General features: G+C 46.3%; 1 protein-coding gene and 1 long non-coding RNA gene across 7 annotated transcripts in view; one reads left to right on the plus strand and one right to left on the minus strand.

The window, feature by feature from the left end:
• LOC141578627 (uncharacterized) overlaps positions 1–3,437 on the plus strand; it is an 83,459-nt gene extending 80,022 nt beyond the window's left edge. The window contains exon 3 of the long non-coding RNA XR_012509176.1: positions 2,113–3,437. This is a non-coding gene — a long non-coding RNA (uncharacterized LOC141578627). The remainder of the gene's footprint in view (positions 1–2,112) is intronic.
• LOC141578626 (NBPF family member NBPF4-like) overlaps positions 1–11,667 on the minus strand; it is a 32,825-nt gene extending 21,158 nt beyond the window's left edge. Inside the window, exons 1-7 of one of the 6 annotated variants that reach the window (XM_074370174.1) lie at positions 11,033–11,666; positions 9,809–10,028; positions 5,589–5,674; positions 3,762–4,337; positions 3,449–3,659; positions 1,338–1,467; positions 461–675 (exon numbers count right to left, since the gene is read on the minus strand). In XM_074370174.1, coding sequence (XP_074226275.1) covers positions 461–675; positions 1,338–1,467; positions 3,449–3,626 — 523 coding nt within the window. In that variant the 5' untranslated portion in view covers positions 3,627–3,659; positions 3,762–4,337; positions 5,589–5,674; positions 9,809–10,028; positions 11,033–11,666. Of the gene's footprint in view, positions 1–460; positions 676–1,337; positions 1,468–3,448; positions 3,660–3,761; positions 4,338–5,588; positions 5,675–9,808; positions 10,029–11,032 lie in introns of all 6 variants that reach the window. The other 5 variants (XM_074370178.1, XM_074370177.1, XM_074370179.1 and 2 more) reach the window with 5 other exon arrangements.
• Between the last annotated feature and the right edge of the window lie 7,580 nt (positions 11,668–19,247).

Here is a 19,247-nt window from a genome sequence, read left to right on the forward strand (position 1 = left end):
AGTCACTGCAGTACCATCAACAGATTATTTGACCCATTTTACAGAAGAGGAAACAGACAGTGAAATAGGAAAATCCAATCACTCGCTCACAGTCAGGAAAGACAACACTCAGGCTGGGGTCAGGCCACTTTGATGCAAAGCCCAGGGCTCTTTCTGCTCCCACAAGCTATGCCCAGACACATCTTCCTTTCTGTGCTTTAACCCTGGGGGATGCTGTCTCGCCCCGAAGGCTACCATCCATCAGAGGGGAAGCAGACAGTTGAAACACTGTGACCTCCAGCCTGCGCATTTCTCCTCTGTCCTCCCACTCAGCCAGTCCTGGTCCTGTCAGAGTCCCCAAAATGAAACACGGACACAAGACACTTGTTAAAATCATTCCTAGTGGAGGTGAGGAGTCTCTTATGAGCCAGGAAACTTTGCATGAGAGGCTCAGGGCTATCAGAGCCTGGGGCCACTTTACCTGGGCTGAGCTTGCGGGCAAGGCGCTCTGCCAGCCTGCATCCCTCGGTCAGCTGCTCTCGGAAGCCCTGGCCCGGGTTGTTGTCAAGGTCATTGTGGGTGAGGACGTCCCTGAGTTGTTGAATGAGCAGGATAGAGTCTTCTCTCCCGTCCCATAATTTCTGCCGTAACTGGGTCAGCTCTCGTGCCTGAGAGCAAATTAGGGTATCGTATTCCCTAACATGAGAGAGAAGAAATGATGTTAAAATGCATAGTTCGACGATAGACGATTAGAGGTTTCGAAGGCAATTCTGTGAGAACATCCCCGAGGCGCGAGCCCTCAGAGCAGAATTCTGGCACATATGGGGGACCTTCCTGTGGCAAAGAGGAGAAAAATGGTATAACTGAGGCATCCTCCGTATCAGAGATGCTCCTCTAGGATTCCGTCACATCCCATTCATCTTCTTCTGGAAACTAAATCTCATGTTTTCCTAAGCCTGCTTCATCAAGATGTCCGTTGAGTGTCTCACTGAGCCATGCCCATTCCCATATAAAGATCCACATGGGGCATACTGGGCAGTGAATGTCACAAAGTCATACATGGGGTGGACAGGCCCAGCTGGTGAGAAGTGGAAAGAACAGGAGAATAAGAGAGTCAAGGGAGGATGACAAGGTGTAGTCATCCAGGAAGGGACTGTGATTCAGAGGTAAATGAGGTACTGGTTGCACAACATGGTGAAGGTTCCAAAGGCCACTGAGTTGTTCACTGGATTTGAATCTGCTGAGTTTCACGTAATGTGATGAACATTTCTGCACTCTCCTGGCCCAAAGTTGCTCGTGGCCCCACTTCAGAGAGGCCTACACCTTCCACCAGCCTCCCTGCACAGAGCCCTCCTTACCTGAACCTCTCCTCAGCTAGCACTGGCTTCTCTGCCAGCTTCTCTGCCAGCTGCTCTGCCAACTTCACCACCCGGAACTGCAGCTTCTCCCCCAGCACGGATTCAATGATGTCCTTGTACTCTTCACACTCTGAGGAAACAGAGATGCTGCCTCAGGGGAAAGCTGCACCCCCTGCTGTGGTCACTGCCTTCAAGGGAGGAGCTAGGGTCCATCCCAAGGGCAGAGGTAACTGCGGTAGCAGGCTGTAGGCAGGGATTTCCACATCTGATTCCTCAGCCTCCCCACTGCGGGGCATTCAGTTCCTCCCCATTTTAGAGCTGGGGAAAGAGAAGCTGCAAGGCACAGAAGGGAACTAGACAGACTAACTGCCATTAGGAAAGGTCAGAAGTCACAGTCCCTGAGACTGACCGTGAATCATGGGCCAGTCTAACAAGACTTGCAACCTCGGAGGTGAAACACTGAGCAGGGGCATGAGGCGGTGGCTTCTTGTGTGGTTGGGGTGGACCCTAGGACTAAGGGACTGATGGTTCCCTTGTGCAGGGATTTCAGTACTGAGGAAGTACCTCAGAGGTTAAAAAAAAAATTCATCTGGATACACTTGTGTGAAATATGTTGCGTTAAACTGTGAGGACCTGAAAGACATGAGCCGAAATACTAGGATGATGTGTGTTAGTAGAAGCAGTAGTACTAGGACCTGCGTTTACAATGTACCAGGCAGTGTTGTAAGAGTTCTAGAACAATTTACTGACTATTTATTCCATCTCAAACATGCAGCAGCACTGGGTGGACAGAGAGGAAAACCGAGGCACAGAAAGACATGCAGCGTGGATGTGCGCCGAGGGAGCCTGGCCCAGAGTCTGTGTTCTTCACCTCTGCACTGTGTGACCTTGACACCAAGGTCCTGGGGGATACCCTTTTCCTTCTTCACCTTCACAACATGGTTCTTAAATTATGTTAGGTTGATAAGGAAAGATGTAAATAAAAGATAGTTTATCCTTTCCCCAAAGTGCACCTCTTCACTTTCTCAAATAGCAGGCTTCACATTTAGTTTCTCTGTTTCAGTCATTTTTCATTAAGTACACCCTAACCATCGGTTTACTGAAAATCAATTGTAAGCAAATGACACAAACCCAGAGTTGTCCAGATTCCTCCAATCATCTTGTTGTGTATTTCCCCCGAGTCCTCAGGATTCCATTTGTCACTACACACCCCTCCTACTGAACAGGCAACTGTGCTTCCAAATACCAGGATGACTGTGGGAGCGAAGGGCCTGCCCCACATACCGGCGTGGGTTTTCCTAGCAATGGTGTTCTCTCCCACTTACCCTCATTCTCATTCGCCACATGTCTCATGATCCAACTCTCAGGGTCACCTGGATTTCCTGCTGACACACATCACTGAAGTTTCACCAGCACAGGAAGAGACAGATTGGGTGATGCAGATTATCTAATTTCCCCAGAGAACATCCGGAGTCTCCCCACAGGGTGTCGCATGACTTCCTGGGACTCAGGAAGGAGACCCTGCACCCAGGAAACACAGCTTCCCGCTCACCAGGGAGCCCCTGTCTTGATGGCATCATTCATGGAGAGCATGGTTTCCATGAGGAGCTGACTCATCTTTAATTCTTTCAAAGCAGGTACTATCACCTGCTTCCCCCAGAGTGTGCTGTCACCACGTGACCCCAGTGTAACTGGCACAGTACTTTGCCACTGCGACCTCAGGGAAGCTTGTACTGAAGGAAGTCATTAGTCCCAGACGTTTAGCCAACAGTGATGCAGGACCAAATACAATTCAGAAAAGATTCCAATTGACAGGGTTTAGCTTGTTCTAGAGAGATATCAATAGGCATCAATAAGTGGAATGTTAGCTCTAGTCTCACACTACAGCTCACCACACGCCTGGACAATTTGCTCAATGCTTTATGCCTCAGTTTGCCCATCCTCAGTGACTTGAGTGTCAAATAGCTACTTCTGCCTTTCCTGCCTTGTTTGTGGTCAGCATGACACTTATACTGACAAAGGGGTGCAAGATAAAGTGTGGAGAGTTTCAGTTTCTGAGAGGAAAGAAAGTGATCATTCACCAGGTGGTGACCACGACCCTTAGGACTTACTGTATTTCTGCAGCTGGTTGGCCAGGCAGTAGGTAGTAGCTTGGCATACAAGGAATTTCTGGGTGAGATCTCGGAAGTCCTGCTTCTGTTTGGTCAGCTCTAAGTGCAGCTCCTGGTTGATCTCCAGCACTGTAAGTTCTGCCCTCGGACCACACGAAGCGCCAAGAGATCCTGCCATGGTGACGTGCGGCAGAAGAGGTAGAGCCGGGGACTGGGGAGAAGAAACCCAGCATATGATGGATTAAAAACAAATGATATCACATAAGTTTAATCAGGATTGAGGCATGAGGAAAAGCAGGAGTACTCAACTTACTGTTGGGAACAACTTGATCACCAGCTCACAACACTTGAGGATCTGGAACCACAAAAACAACGTTCGAGAGCACAGAGCTCAGGGCCACAGGCACTGCCTGCTGCGCAGACTCTAACAGGAGTGATGGAGCGGGGCCCGGAGTGCCAGGTAACCGTCTGCAGTTGCAATAACAGAACTGGACGGTGGGGGGTGGCCATGGAATCCTGGGGGCCCCTGTGTTCTAGTTGCCTAGGCCACACTGCTTGGGGTCTCGTGAAGGTTGCCACAATGGGGACACCCCCTCTCCAGCCACTCTTAATGGTTTTCTATACTTGTGCTGATAGCACCAACCTATCTCTTCCCAAAAGTTATCCAAGCATTGCTGTCATTTTCCTTCTCCTGTGTCTATAAAAATACGAAGAGACAAATTGTTTTCTCAAAAGTCTTATTTTCTTAAGGGCTGTCATGAAGTCACACCACCTTCTCTTTAAGTGGTAACAGGCCTTATGGCTTTTTCGCAAGTGAAAGATGTCAGACTTGTAGAATGTCATGGCGTCGTTCTCTGGGTCTTTGCCAGTTTTGTGTAACTCATAAAAACTGTAGGACAAAGAGCAGAATATAATGTTAAGTGAACGAATAATTAATTTATTAAAGTCTTCTCAGTCCTGACTCAATATTCTGTTCACTGCATCCCTGTGTTATTTCAGATCCTTATCTCACTGGGGCAGCTTGCTGGCTCCATAAATTTCTGTCACGTTTGACATGCCAGTGTTATAAACTCCTCCTCCAGGTGTGGATTACTCTATTTTTGTTTTTCTTAATGTCTCTAAACAGTGTATTTTATAATTGTCACGTATGAATTGCATTCTAGTCCCACGTAATCGTTTTCCAAGCTGTCAGATTGATGAAAACAAATTCTGCACATGTCGTTGTATAGAGACCATGTCTTTGGGAAAGACTTGTCAGCATGATGCTGTTGTTCTATATTCATCCAGTTCACCCACATACTGAACAGACAGGGATGCAGAGCAGTGTTCATGGAACTCTGCTTGATAGCTCTCTTTGAGTTTTCCTCACGCCATTGCCCTGGGCTCCACTCCACAAATAAAACATGGTAAGTTCAAGGTCATGGATCAGGGAGGGTTGATGATCCTTAGTGTTCGTGTGTCCTTGTGCTCAGGGACATAGAAGATTAGCTTGAGAGGAGAGGGGCAGGCAGGCGGGGGAAAGTGAGGTTCTAAAGGAAGTCCTCACTTGCTCAGCATCTGTCCCTTTCTGGGTCTGGTGACACTGAGACTTAGGAGACACTCTGCAGCATCACTCTCTTCACTTTAGCTGCTGGACTAACCTGAATTGAGAGTGCAATGGGTGTTCCCAAGTACCCCTGAGCATTTGTGTCAAGGTTAAAGATGGAGGACTACCTCAGCCACTTAGGAAAGCTTGTCTTCTCCCCGCCCCATGCCATCCTCCCACCACACTGCTTAATGCCGTTGGTGTGTGAGATCCAGCAGAGGCTTTACAGAAATCTATTTTGTGGTGTCTGTGGGGCCGGAAATTCTCTGTGGGAAAAAAAATGTGTCAAATTCCTTCACTTTACCCTGATGAACCCAAAGGCTCACAAAAGGTACCCGGCTTCCTTGAAGCCACAAGTAGCTCCACTCCTGGTACGATGTGCTCTTCTCTCAGGCCCTGACTTTTCTCCAAATAGTCACTGTTGGCTAGAGTCAAACTAGGCTGGTCACTCTATAAAGCGATTGGCAGCACATGGACTAAATATTCAACAGCCATTTTAATCAAATATATTGCCAAAGTATCTTCCAAAATCGCATACTGTCCTTTTATACATACCCATTTGCAACTGCAAAAGCCCAAAGTCATATTTTCCTGATAAGCTGTGGTCATTGTCATCACCTTCATTCACTTTAACCTGTAAACTGAAGGTCTCTGTATTATTACAGTACGTTAGAGGCACAGATGGGCCTACAGCTTGTTTAAGTGCATGAAGAGACTCCTGTGTCTCTGTGGACCAATGGAGTTGAGCAGCACTCTTTCTCCTACATAAGTCATCTCAGATTGTTCTAAGAGAATCCTGATTTTTCTATCCATGGTAACATTTCTCTAAAGAACATATGCTTTCTGGATTGAGTCTTAGTGAGAAAATGCTTCCCATTGCAGTAAGAACTATAAAATAAATCATCAGTCTGAATCCGGGCTTTCCTTCCTGAGCAAACTCTCCTGGGACTTTGAAGGTTTTCAATGAGCTGGTACTTACTTAACAAATGATACAGATAATGATTTTTTCATAGCACTTCAAATATTGCACTAGGACGCTATGCATGTCAGTGAAGTAATGAATTCGTCTTCAATCACCTCTGTGTAGGAAGAATTTGGACAACTATTTTTGACTGGACAGAATGTACTTGTGAGTTTCCTCACACAGTACTATCAGCCCTCAGTGTGAACTGGGTTGTGATGGAGGTGGGTCTCGAGAGTTGAAAAGTAATCTGCTCTCTCCTTCCATCACTGAGTCATGAATGCTCAGTGGAACACGTGGAGGTTGTGGCCATTGTCACCCTTGTGAAACCACCAGCCCAGCCAATCCCAGCTATGTCCCAGTGACCCATCTCATGGGAACATCCCCCTTTTCAGGCTACAAAACCATGGGAAGGATGCGAGTTACAAGGTGACTCTCTCCTTCCCTGAGTGATCTTTGAGCTCATTCACCTGTTACTGCAATGGTTGCTGGTTCAAGTGCAACAGGGTTGTTTGTTTGTTTGTTTGGACAGATCCCAGGTCTATTAAAGCTCAGTTTGTACTGCATATTCTTCCTTAGTAACCTTCTCTCTGACCCTTATCCTCAATCTCTCTATTCAATAAGACATGGGAAAATCCTGTCTGAACTCCTGAGGTTCACATTAGTTATGAAAAGACTTCTTAGAAAGAAAATTTTTCTCCCTCTTTTCTTTTAAGGATAAAAACAAGTTCTGGATTTTGTAGTCTTGCTATCTCACGGATAATACCACGTTTCTTTCTGAAGCGGAGTTTTTGCAGCTGCTCGTTCTTGGAAAGCTGGTGTCGATTCACTTAAGCCAAACACCAGGAACACCCTTCTGATTAAACAACTTGGGTTTTAGTACTTTGCAGCTGGAAAGACACATTATGGTCTGAGTAAAAGGGTGTCAGAAAGAGTCTCCTATCAGATTTGGGCTTTGCTTGGATGATATGAAGGAGGATGGGAGGAAGCAGGGTTTGTTCCATACTCAATACTGTGAGTCAGCATGGGCAGGTCTGTGACTGAAGTAAAAAAGTAAAAAATATTCCCTTAAAAAAAAAGAGGAGGTTTGGGGTTTTGTAGGTTGCACAGTGACATTGGTTTGTCTGTGCCTGGACAAAATTAGGAGGTAGCCTTATTTTGCTTGATTATTAAGGTCTCAGAGTAATCTTGTCTGAGTTTAATATTCTTTACCTGAGATTGTTTATTTCTAACATGAGAACAAATCAGTTTGGCTGGTAGCGTCAGCTCAATTCAGGCATCAATTCATGTACCTAATTATTTATGAGCATTTATGGGGTCCCTGTGGGTAAAGCATGGTGTTAATTCTACTGGGAGATTCAGACTGAGGGGACACATTCCTTTCTGAACGGAGCTTAAACGTGACTCTTCCCAGGACAGTGGGTTATCAGTAGGTGAGAACATCAAACTCCGAATGGCTCCACGTGGTGAGAGGGAGATGATGAGAAGGAACAATGACTCTCAGCTCATTGTCCTCGGCACAGTAAAATCCATGGGGCTTCTTTTCGGTTTCCTCTCTCTACTTTGCTGGAAACTCTCTCCAGGTGGGAAACCGGAGCGATTGTGGGGCCCACTTGTTTGTCTTTCGTTTCTCAGGGATCACTCACTAACCTTTATTGCCTGAAGCTCAGTCTCTTGAAAATATTTGTTTCCTGTATCCCATCCAGTTTGTTGTTATCATTTTCTTTGTTTGTTTCTCTCAGGAGAGTAAATCCAGCTTCCGTTACTCTGTATTCACGTGGCACCCTTTTAACAAATCCAAGCTGGAAAATGTCTCTCAAGATTCTGAAGTGACTTTTACACAATAAAGAGCACAGCCATGACCAGGGTGAAACTGTGAACCTAGGAAACCTCTTAAAGCTTGCATTTTAAAAGCACCCTACCAGATCCAAGGACAGAAGTGTCTGCGTCGGTATTAGAGGATGCAGAAGTCCCATAGGCCCCTGCCCAAGGACTGAGGGGATGTTCCTTTGAGGTCTGTGCTAAAAACCAGTTCTCCGTGAGTGGACATGCCCCTTGAGAAGCATGTCAGCCTTGGTTACTTTAATTCCCCAAAAGGTCCCTCAGCGAAGGATGAACATGACTACAAATTGGCCAAAGGGAACGTGTTGACTTTCACGAGGTGTCTCTAAGGAAACACTGGTCCAAGGCTGACTTACGTTCCCGAGGGAGCCAGGAAGAGACACCAGATGTTTAAAGTCCCTGGGCTGCAACCAGTCACTCAAGGAGGGGCAAAGGTTCCCAGACTCTCTCTCGGGAACCTCACTGTGTTGTTCCAATAGAGACCCCGGAAAGCACTCCACCCACAAGATCTTCTCCTCTTGTGGGTACAAAACGTTCCTGTGCCTGACTTGCTACGCACCGGACACGGTGCTAGATACTACTGCTTGTGAGTTGGGGGTATTGCCTGTCCGTTATAAAAGACAAAAATAAAACTGAGGAAAGCCAGTTAAGCTATCAGAAACATCTGTCTTCCCTGGGCTGGGAGAGGCCGTCACCTGGCCACACGGGGCTCCCTGAGTTCAAGATCTCTGCTGGTGTTTCTGCAGTAAAGGGGTAAGCTGGCCAACTCTCTTTCCAACAGAAAATGGGAAGTGGAACTAGTCTCAAATAAAGTGTTCCTGTTTCATGGATTAGGGCCTTAATCCTCATTCACCTGGAGGGTTGTCGATGCACACAGTCTGGCACTTGAAAGAAATGCAGCATGTTTTTCCCCAGAGCAACTTAGAAGGGGAGCAGGAAGTTTTGCCCTCTGGGGAAAATGTGTCCCAGAAATGCCTTCCAAGAGTTTACCCCTACTACTAAATATATTAAAATGGTCTCTTATTAACCATAAATGGCAGTAAAGAGTTCAAACACAGTTCCCCAATAGTAGAATTTGTGTGCTCGAGATCCCAGATTCAGGGAAATGATAGGTTTCAGCACATTCGGGGTGCAGTGGATAAGCCTCACTTTGGGAAAACTACCTTTCTTCGTGATCATGGTGTCCACCCGCCCTCGCACCACGCTAATGCAAGATACTAAAATTGAAGAAGTTGTGTGAGGGAGAACAGAGCATAACGAGGACTGTGTAATATCTGCTCAATTGATGTGTAAACCTAAACCTGTGCAGAACGTGATGTCATGGGAGAAACCTAAATGTCCATTGACAGATGCCTGGATAAAGAAATCGTGGTGTACGTATATAATGGCATACAATTCAGCCATAAGAAAGAATAAAATAATGTCGTTTGGAGCAACGTGGATGGAGCAGGAGACTGTCATTCGAATTGGAGTAAGCCAGAGAGAGAAAGAAAAGTAGCATATGCTATCACTTACATGTGGAATCTAAAAAAAAGAAAGACACAAAAGGACTTATTTATAAATCAGAAATAGTCTCACAGACATAGAAAACCAGCTATTGGTCAGCAGAGGGGGAAAGGGGATGGGAAAGGATTAATTGGGATTTGGGGATGTGCAGATGCTCATTACTATATATAAAATAGATAAGCAACAAGTTTAGTCTGCATAGCACAGGGAACTATATTCGATATCTTGTGGTAACCTATAAGGAAAAAGAATATATGTATGTATAGGTATAACTGAAAAATTATGCTGTATACCAGAAATTGACACAGCATTGTAAACTGACTAGACATCAACTTAAAAGTCAAAACACTTAAAGAGCAAGGTTGTTAATTTTTTTTTAGAAAGGTAAGGATGCAACCCCCTCAAATCAAAGTGTTGGTGGCACCCTGTAACGGCGAGTTATTACTGACTGTGGAGGTGCACCAACCTGGAGTCTGAGCAGCTGGGGATTTCCACGCCCTTCCTTCAGCCTCCATCAGCATGGCAGGTCCTGTAGAATCCACATATCCCACCATGAAGGTCAAGGTGGCCTCGGTGCTCCAGAAGGTCCAGAGGGACCCGTGGCATCTGGTGAGACCCCAGAATCCATCGCGCCAGGCCCAACTCCGTCAAGATCCAGGACAACGGAGCTGCCACAGTCGCCCCACCTGCGCCCACAGAGAAGAGCAAGTGAGGACAAGAACTAAGAGCCACAGGGGGAGGTCGCTGCCTGAAGCATAAAAGCAGCTCAGGAGGGAGGCTTGGTGAATTGGGAGACTCAGAAGCAGGAGAATGAGTGGAAGTAAGACCAGAACGTTCCCTGCTGGGCTTCAAGCACAGGTCTTCCAATTAGGAGTCCTAGGCTCATAGGCTCCTGTTGTGCTCAGAGCCTGCGGAGGGAACCTGCTCCAGCGTCCCTGCCTCCTCGGCTGGAAGTTCATTCAGGGGCACACTGGGGCCCTGACACGAGCGAGCGGCACTGGACGCCCCATGGCGGGGCCCGGGGCCCACGGCCCTGGCCGCCTGCTCCCCGCCGCCCCGGAGCCCCCGCAGGTGCCGACCCCGCCTCTCGGGCTGAAGTCCCCCATGTGCCACCTCCCCTGCGCTCCGCCGGCGCGCTGCACCCTCCGCAGAAAGGGAGGCTGTGAAAGGCTTTCCAAACGGGCCGCTCTTGGAAGCTTTCCAACCGGCAGCTGAGTCCCTTAAACGTCCCGAGGGTGGAAACGTCCAGAGGCCCGTCGGGCACCGCACGGAACTCCCCACCCGGGACCGAGCGAGGCCTTGAGTCTTGGGGATGCGGGAGGCCGTGAAGGGGGGACCCAGAAACCTGAAGAGGAGAAAGAAGCCAGGGAGGAAAGAGCCCAGAAGAAACGCGGTCACCTGCTTTTCCCCGACGTCCCCCCCGCGGGGCGGGCGCGGCCAGGCTGCTGGTGGGGCGCCGCGTAGGGGCCTCTGGGGTTCGAACACGACTCCCAACAGAGAGAGGAATCTGTCCCCAGGGGAAGCCGGAAGGGCTTGCACCCTTTGCACGTCGGGTGCCAGGGCAGGGCAATCCCAGGAAGCCCCGAGGGCTGTTCTGATGGTCGTCTGAGCTCCCAGGGCGGCGGGAGGAGGATACAAGAGGAAAGGAACACTTTTTGTTTATTGTGTTTCTCCTGGCGAGAATTTTTACCTCAGGGCAGAAAACTCTAGCAATCCCGGCAGAGCAGCTGGATTTGGGGCAGGTCTAAACGCCGTGCCTGTGGCTCATCCCCGAGAGGACTTCGTGTCCCTCACGACGTACAAACCCGCAGAGACGCGCCGAGGGAAGGCGAGCGAGGCGCCCCCTGGCGTCGCGGAGGAAGCGGGCTCGGGGCGGCGTGAGCGAGCGCCCGGCAGGAGGCGGGTCCTGGGCCCGCGGGGCTGCGCGCCGCCTGGCTCCGCGGGGGGCGTCGGGCCGTCCTGCGGTTCCAGGGCGTCTTGGTGAGCACTCTGGACTCTGAATCCAGACATCCGAGGTCGAGTCTCGGTGGGACCTTCCCTTTAGGCCGCGCTCAACCGACTCTTATCCCGCAGCCCCAACTCCGCGGCTGCCTGAAAGCGAACTCGCGCCTCAGATACGCGCTGAGTGGACGTGCTCTCCGGCTCCCGTCTCCGGCTTTCTGCTGCTCTCGGACCTACGGTCTGGGTCCCAGGAAGGAAGCTGCGCGGCCTACGAGCTCCCCGAGCCACAGTCCCTCTGGCTCCCGCCGCCGCCTCAAAGCCGCATCCCCCGCGTTTTGCCGGCTCCTCCTCAGGAGTCGGAGTCCCGGAATCGGGCTTCTCTGGGCTGCGGGGTTCAGGCAGCGAGCAGGTGGGGGCACCCAGCCCGGGGCGTCCACGCTGGACCAGGGCGACTGTGCCCGTCGCCGGACATCGGCGGCCCCGGCCCGGCCGCCGAGGGCGCAGAGGCAGCGCCAGTGCCACCCCCTAGTCGGGTCACCCTGGGTCTCCGGGCGGGGGTGGGGGGAGAGAGTAAAGGGCAGACGCAGCGCCCCCCTGAACCGTCCACCGCAAGGGGCTTCACATCGCACGTCTTGCAACCGCGCGATCGTCTGTCCCTGTGAGTAAATAGTCCGTGTGAGGGGTTTGTGATGTCGCTGACCAGCCAGGAGGAAGGCTGTGTCTCAGTTTTCGGCTTGATGGTTGCAGGCCTGAATTGGAAGTCCTGGGTTTTATTCAGATGCCCTATTTTATTCCGAATTTTAATTGATTCTATCCCAGCTTCTTCCGATTTTATTCAGAATTTCTTAGTCCTACGTCCTCATTGGATACAAAGCTGCTGTTAGGCTAAAATTTGAAAATCCGCTCCTGAAACCTTGTCGTTTCATCCAAAGCCCAGCCAGAAAGGGAACAGACTATGGGGTCCAGCGTTTCTCTGATCCTTCTCTCCCCAGGCATTTGAGACACTCGCAGGTCTTACACTCAAGCCTAGACCACACTAGAACATACCTTGTTTGGTTAGAGTTAAGTTGGAAACCACGCTTCTTTTTTTTTTTTTTTTTTTTACCATTATTAAATTAAATTTTTTAAACGTCACCTCTAGGTATTGAAAACACAATGTAAGTAAAAAGGGAACCAGTGTATCCTTTTGTTGAAGCACCATATGGATAAGAACTATCCCAAGAAACAAAAACAATAATTTATGTGTACTCCACGACAGTAACAAAACCAAAAACGGCTTTGCTCAATTGTGTGGTTAGTGGTATTTTTGCTGTTATCTTTGTTCTTTTGTCCATATAATAGGGGAAAAACCAAGGAGACTTTCTGAGACACTGTTTCTACTACTCCAAGAGTCCTTGAAAACAAAAATGCTTATTTGCAGAGAAAGCTTGAGATAAAAGAGAGACAGTCAATATAAAGCCTGTAGTTCTGAATTTGAATTGTGGTTTTTGTGGGTGTATGTGAGTACATAAATACACAAAACTCTGAATATGTGTTTCCTAGATTTGTCCACTGGAAAGGCCTAGAAATAAACCAGTTCCAATAAGTATGCCTAGGATATTCAAGTTGTTCTGTGAATACTGTTTTGCACAGAAACAAACCAGAGATTCTTAAAGAAATTACTGAATCCAGGTCGGGGTAGTGAATACTCAAGCTGAAAAAGAAACACCTTGTCCTAGTGATACCAGGAAAGGTCTCAGAGACTGCTGTGATCTTATCAAAGGGACGAAGGAGTCAGCTTAAAGTCACTCTCGCTGAAAGAGATGATGGAGTATCAGTAAGAACTATGGTGTTTTGTTTTGTTTTGTTTACTTTGCTACAGTTTCGTTCTTTTTTTTAGAACTGAAGTATACTCAGCTACAATGTATCAGTTTCTGGTGTACAGCACAGGGTCCCAGCCATATATGTATATCCATCCATGTATTTGTTTTCATATTCTTTTTCATCAAAGGTTATTATAAGATACTGAACATATTTCCCGGTGCTATATAGAAGAAATTTGTTCTTTTAATCTATTTTTATATGTAGTGGCTAACATTTGCAAATCTCAAACTCCCACATTGATCCTTTCCTACCTCCTTTCCCCCAGTAACCATAAGCCTGTTGACTATGTCTGTGGCTCTATTTCTGTTTTGTAGATGAGCTCATTAGTGTCCTCCTGTTTTTCTTTTTTTCAGGTTCCACATATGAGTGACATCATATGGCATTTTTCTTTCTCTTTCTGGTTTACTTCACTTAGAATGATAATCTCCAGGTCCGTCCATGTTCTGCAAATGGCACTATTTTATTCTTTTCTATGGTTGAGTAGTAGTCCATTGTATAAATGTACCAGGACTTCTTTATCCAGTCATTTGTCGATGGACATGTAGGTTGCTTCCATGTCTTTGCTGTTGTATATAGTGCTGCTTTGAACGTTGGGGTCCATATAGCTTTTCAAATTAGAGTTCCCTCTGTTTATATGCCAGGAGTGGGACTGCTGGATCATATGGTAAGTCTGTTTTTAGTTTTTTGAGGAATCCCTGTACTGTTTTCCATAATGGCTGCACCAAACTACATGCCCACCAATAGTGTAGGCGGGTTCCCTTTTCTCCACACCCTCTCCAGCAATTTATCACCTGTGGAACTTTTAATGATGACCATTCTGACTGCTATGAGGTGATACCTCATGGTAGTCTTGACTTGCATTTCTGTGATAATTAGTGATACTGAGCATTTTTTCATGTGCCTGTTGGCCACTTGCATGTCTTCATTGGAGAACGTCTTGTTTTGGTCTTCTGCCCGTGCTTGGATTGGGTTGTTTGTGTCTTTGCTTGTTAAGTTGTATGAGCTATTTAAATATTATGGAAATTAAACCTTTGTCAATCACATCATTTGCAAGTATTTTCTCCCATTCCATAGGTTGTCGTTTTACTTTGCTGATGGCTTCCTTTGCTGTGCAAAAGCTTGTAAGTTTAATTAGGTCCCATTTGTTAATTGTTGCTTTTATTTGTGTTGCCTGGGTAGACTGCCATAGGAGAACATTGGTAAGATTTATGTCAGAGAATGTTTTTGCCTATGTTTTCTTCCAGGAGGTTCATAGTGTCTTGTCTTCTATTTATGTCTTTAAGCCTTTTGGAGTTTATTTTTGTGTATGGTGTGAGGGAGTGCTCTAACTTCATTGATTTACATGAGCTGTGCACTTTTCCCAACACCGCTTGCTGAAGAGACTGTCTTTTCTCCGTTGTATATTTTGCGTCCTTCGTTGAAGATGAAGTGGCTGTAGGTCTGTGGGTTTATTTCTGGCCTCTCTATTCTGTTCCTTTGATCCGTATGTCTGTTTTTATGCCACTACCATGCTGTTTGGATTGCTGTAGCTCTGTAGTAGTATCTGAAGTTTGGGAGGGTTGTTCCTTCCACTTCGTTCTTCTTCCTTAGTATTGCAATTCTGGGTCTTTTGTGATTCCATATACATTTTAGGATTATTTGTTTTACCTCTTCTTTACCAATTTGAATTTTTAAGTTGCTTTTTCTTGCCTGATTTCTGTGGCTAGGACTCCCGTAACTGTGTTGAATAGAAGTGGTGAGAGTGGGTATCCTTGTCTTGTTCCAGATTTTAGTGGAAAGGCTTTCTGAGTTTCATCATTAGGTTTTACGCTGGCTGTGGCTTTGCCATAAATAGCTTTTATTATGTTGAAATATGTTCCCTCTGTAGCTACTTTGCTGAGAGGGTATTTTTTTTCTCATAAATGGGTGTTGAATTTTATCAAATGCTTTTTTCTGCATCTATTGAGATTATCATGTGATTTTTGTCCTTTCTTTTGTTGATGCCGTGTATCACATTGATTGATATGCATATGTTGAACCATTCTTATGTCCTTGGGATGAATCCAACTTGATCATGGTGTATGGTGTTTTTATGTGTTGTTGGATTCTGTTTGCTAATATTTTGTTGAAGATTTATACATCTATGCTCATCAGTGATATTGGCCTCTGATTTTAGTTTTTGGTAGTGTCTTTATCTGATTTTGGTATCAGCGTGATGGTGCCTTCATAGAATGGGTTTGGGAGTGTTCCCTCCTGTTCAGTCTTTTAGTAGAGTTTGAGATGATCGGTATGAGTAATTCTTTGTATGTTAGGTTAAATTCCCCAGTGAAGCCATCTGCTTCTGGACTTTTGTTTTTGTTTGTAGGGAGGTTGTTTTTATTGCTAATTCTGTCTCCTTTCCAGTGAACAGTCTGTTCAAGTGGTCTGTTTCTTCTTGATTCACTCTTGGTGAACCGTATGTTTCCAGAAAATTTGTCCATTTCCTCGTGGCTATCCAGTTTGCATCCATATAGTTGTTGATAGTATTCTCTCTCTCTCTTTTTTTTAATTTTTTTTTTGTTTGTTTGTATCTCTGTAGTATTGGTTGTAATTTCTCCACTTTCCTTTCTCTTATTTTGTTTACTTGTGTTCTCTTTTCTTCTTGGTGAACCTGGCCAGAAGTTTCTCAATTTTGTTTACCCTTTCAAAACGTCAGCTCTTGGTTTGCTTGATTCTTTTCCTGTTTTTTCTCTCTCTTTTATTTGTTTCCTCCCTGGTCTTTATTGTTTCCTTCTCTCTGCTGACTTTAGGTTGTGATCTTCTTTCCCTAATACTTTGAGGTGATAGGTTAGCTTCTTTACTTGAGATTGTTCTTGTTTTTGGAGGATGGCCTGTATCTCAATGAACTTCCCTCTTAAGACTGCTTAGTTCTGTCGTGCCCCTCAGAGGAGAATGGGCCTGGGCAGAGCTGAGCACCCTGTGTGGAAAAGCAGATATTTGTCCAGAGGGGGTAGTTGAACAAGGGACTTGATTTGATCCCGGTGAGTCCTTTCAGTTGTCAACAGGTATTTGGAATGTCCTTTCTAGGACGTTTGCTTAATGGGTGGGCCTCTTCCTTGCATGAAAATCTCCTTGGAATTTTCATCTGAAACACACTTCCTTGGGCCTTATCCCAGGGGTTTTCAACCAGCCCCACAGTGACTGTGACGTGTGTGTTCTTTAGCTGTGCAGCCAGCCCCCAGGGATTGGAGACTGTCTGCTGCGTGATATCACGTTCACTTATCCAACAGTCTAGCGGTTATCGCTGCCTTCTCTGTTTTACATTATATATTCTTTTGTATTATAAACAAGATCAATATGATTGAAAAGGGTAATGAAATCAGTGTGAAGAGCAAACACGGTACACGGTGGGGTTGGTATCTGCATCTTGGGCTGCTTTTCCTAGGGCTGTGCTTTCATTGCTTTGGCACAGACCTGGGATAGGATCTGATTGGAAATGTGACAGAGACTGGAAGACACTGGTCAAATGTAGTGACTCCTGCTAACTGCTATTTTTCTTGCTTGACGAGTATTTACTGACTGTTCTATCTGGCAGGCTCTTGAGGAGACACTGGGGAGAAGGGGCGAACAAGGCAGACAGAGTACCTGCTCTCAGGAAGGTGATCGTGTGGCACAGGAGCCAGATGTTTTACAGAGAATCGCATGGATATGTATTTCAGTAGTGTCTGTGACATATTTAATACTTATGTGTTCCTTGGTCCCATTGTGTCAGCCAGATTTGAGAACTGACTGAGTATAAATACTGGACTATTGAACAGTGGTAAAAGTTTTCCTCAGGAGAGGTCCTTCAGGTATTTTTGTTTTGACACTGGAAATCCATTTGTTTGATCCAATGTGCCCTGAAATGCAGCTATGGGTTCCCAGACTGTTTGGGCAGAAACGCTTGTGGCCAAGGGTTTTGTGTTGGCTCTGCTGCCACCACATGGTGTGGAAACTTAGGAAAGTCTCCTTATCTCTCCAGGCCTCAGTTTCCTTATCAGTAAGAGAAGGTTATTCAAATTCTCCAAATTCCCTTCCTGCTGAGGCTTTGTTTTTTTTTTTTTTTTTTTTGGTTTTTTTTTGTCTGAATGCATGATGGACTGAGACAAATGTTAAATGCCCCCTGGGAACTGCAGCCAAGACCTGCCCTTGGTCCCTTGTCTGTGTGTCTCCTGTGAGTCCGCCTGTCTCCTAGGAGCCTGAGCCGAGCCCACATGCTGAAGACATAGAACTGAGGGGAGGAGCTGGAAGAAAGAAAATCACTAGGCTTGGAGGATGTGAATAACACAAAGAAGGAAAAGGTAAAGGTGGAGGAAGGTGGTTGCCAGAGGACCTGAGAATATGGACAAGTTGAGTTCAGGCAAGTGAAGGGAAACTGAAGAATGCACACAGCACCATCTAGTTCTTCAAGTAGCAGCCTGAGCTAATCACGGAAGACCAGGAGGGTAACTTACTCCACAGTGAACTTGGGCACCTGCCAAGGAGATCCACAGGCTGAATCAGGGCTGGTTTATACTGCTGGGAAGCACCAGTTCCAAGAGGAAGGAATGTACATGATGCTCTGCTCCAGACCCCAGCCTTGGCCTTGAAGCTGGCCTCACAGTGGATGCCATCCAAGTAAGTGTGAGCTTAGAGGCATAAATGCTGTTTGGAAAAACATTAGAGGGGTCCATCTTTACCTTAAACAGTTCTGCCCTATGGCCAGAAGGGGCCAGGGTAGGGAGACCTTCATCTGAAGCAGAGATAGTCATGGTATTCTGCATTTACAGCTTGGAAGGCTTTATACAAAACAACCTCGCAAATATACATTGAGTGCTTACTTTCCCTTATGCAGTGCCAAGAATGTGGATTTCAAATATCAGGAAGATTTTCGAGATGAAATCAAAGCACTGAGAGGAAAATCCAAGTGGATAATTTCAACAAAACGTGGTTGTTCTCTCCGTTGGGGTGTTGCGGCAGCCCAGAGGATCGGGGGGTACACCAAGGACATCTCCTCCTAATGACAGAGTGAAGCATTGGGAGGAATCCCTGAGGATAGGCAAGACTTCATCAGAGTCACCACAGGTGAGTGTCATAGGGCAAGAGAAGTACAGGACATGTTCCTCTCTAAGAAAGGGGATTTGCTACATCCTGGGAGAAGGCAGAGCATCCCTGAAAGGACAGTTGCACAGGAATGTAGTTGAGATGATGGGAGACTTGCAACCATTTTTATTCAATCAGTGAACGAATGTAGCTGAGAACATCCTCAGTGGTTGACTTGGTGCCAGGAGTCACGAACACAGAGGTGAGTAAAATATTACCCCAAATCTCACAGAGCTCTCCGTCTAGTAACAATGAAATCACGAGAGTGTAGTGGTAGTTGGTTCAATGGAGGAAGTGGCCAGCGCTGGCTAGGCATGACCTCAGGGGTGGTGCTGGCCCCTCTTCTGTTTTTTGCCAACAGCTATATGACCTGTCCTGGCTCAACAACCCTGCTTATCAGCCAGATTTCAGATTTCAGCAACTCACGATACAATAACACATGGGCTCCATCTTGGCTCAACGTAGTCAACACCACCAAGGTCTCCAGAGAACACTGCTAGCACCGGTAGCTACTGCTGTGCCCTGGCCAGCTGGAGAAGTCAGGAGGTAAGTTTAATGCGGCTTATAGATTCGTCCTTGCTGTAACGATTAGCGGTTAGCGGTTTTCTCTCTGATAAGTTAATTATTTCCCAGACTTCAAGATTCTCTCTCCATATCAAAAATAACTTAAATAGCAGTCATATTCCTAGGTTCGAAAAACTTGGTATTTTATCCTCAGTTTTAGATCAGTTTGACACAACACTGTAAAATGACTATAATTCAATTTAAAAAATGTTAAAAAAAAAAAACTAAAAAAAATTTAGATCAAATAACTAAAGTAAAAAAAGGAGTAAAGGAGATTCCAAGTTTACAGTGAGACTGTCGGGTGGTCTGGGACTAAACTCCCGACTTTTGATATTACAGTGGTTGATAAACCCAATGACTATTGTTTCCTTAAAAACAGAACAACACTCCGTAATCCCATCCTCTGCTTATCTTGTCATGTTCCATAAAATGTAAGATTTCTCCTCATGTGGAAAACC

This window comes from Camelus bactrianus, chromosome 9, assembly GCF_048773025.1.
Source record: "Camelus bactrianus isolate YW-2024 breed Bactrian camel chromosome 9, ASM4877302v1, whole genome shotgun sequence".
NCBI classification, from domain to species: Eukaryota; Metazoa; Chordata; class Mammalia; order Artiodactyla; family Camelidae; genus Camelus; species Camelus bactrianus.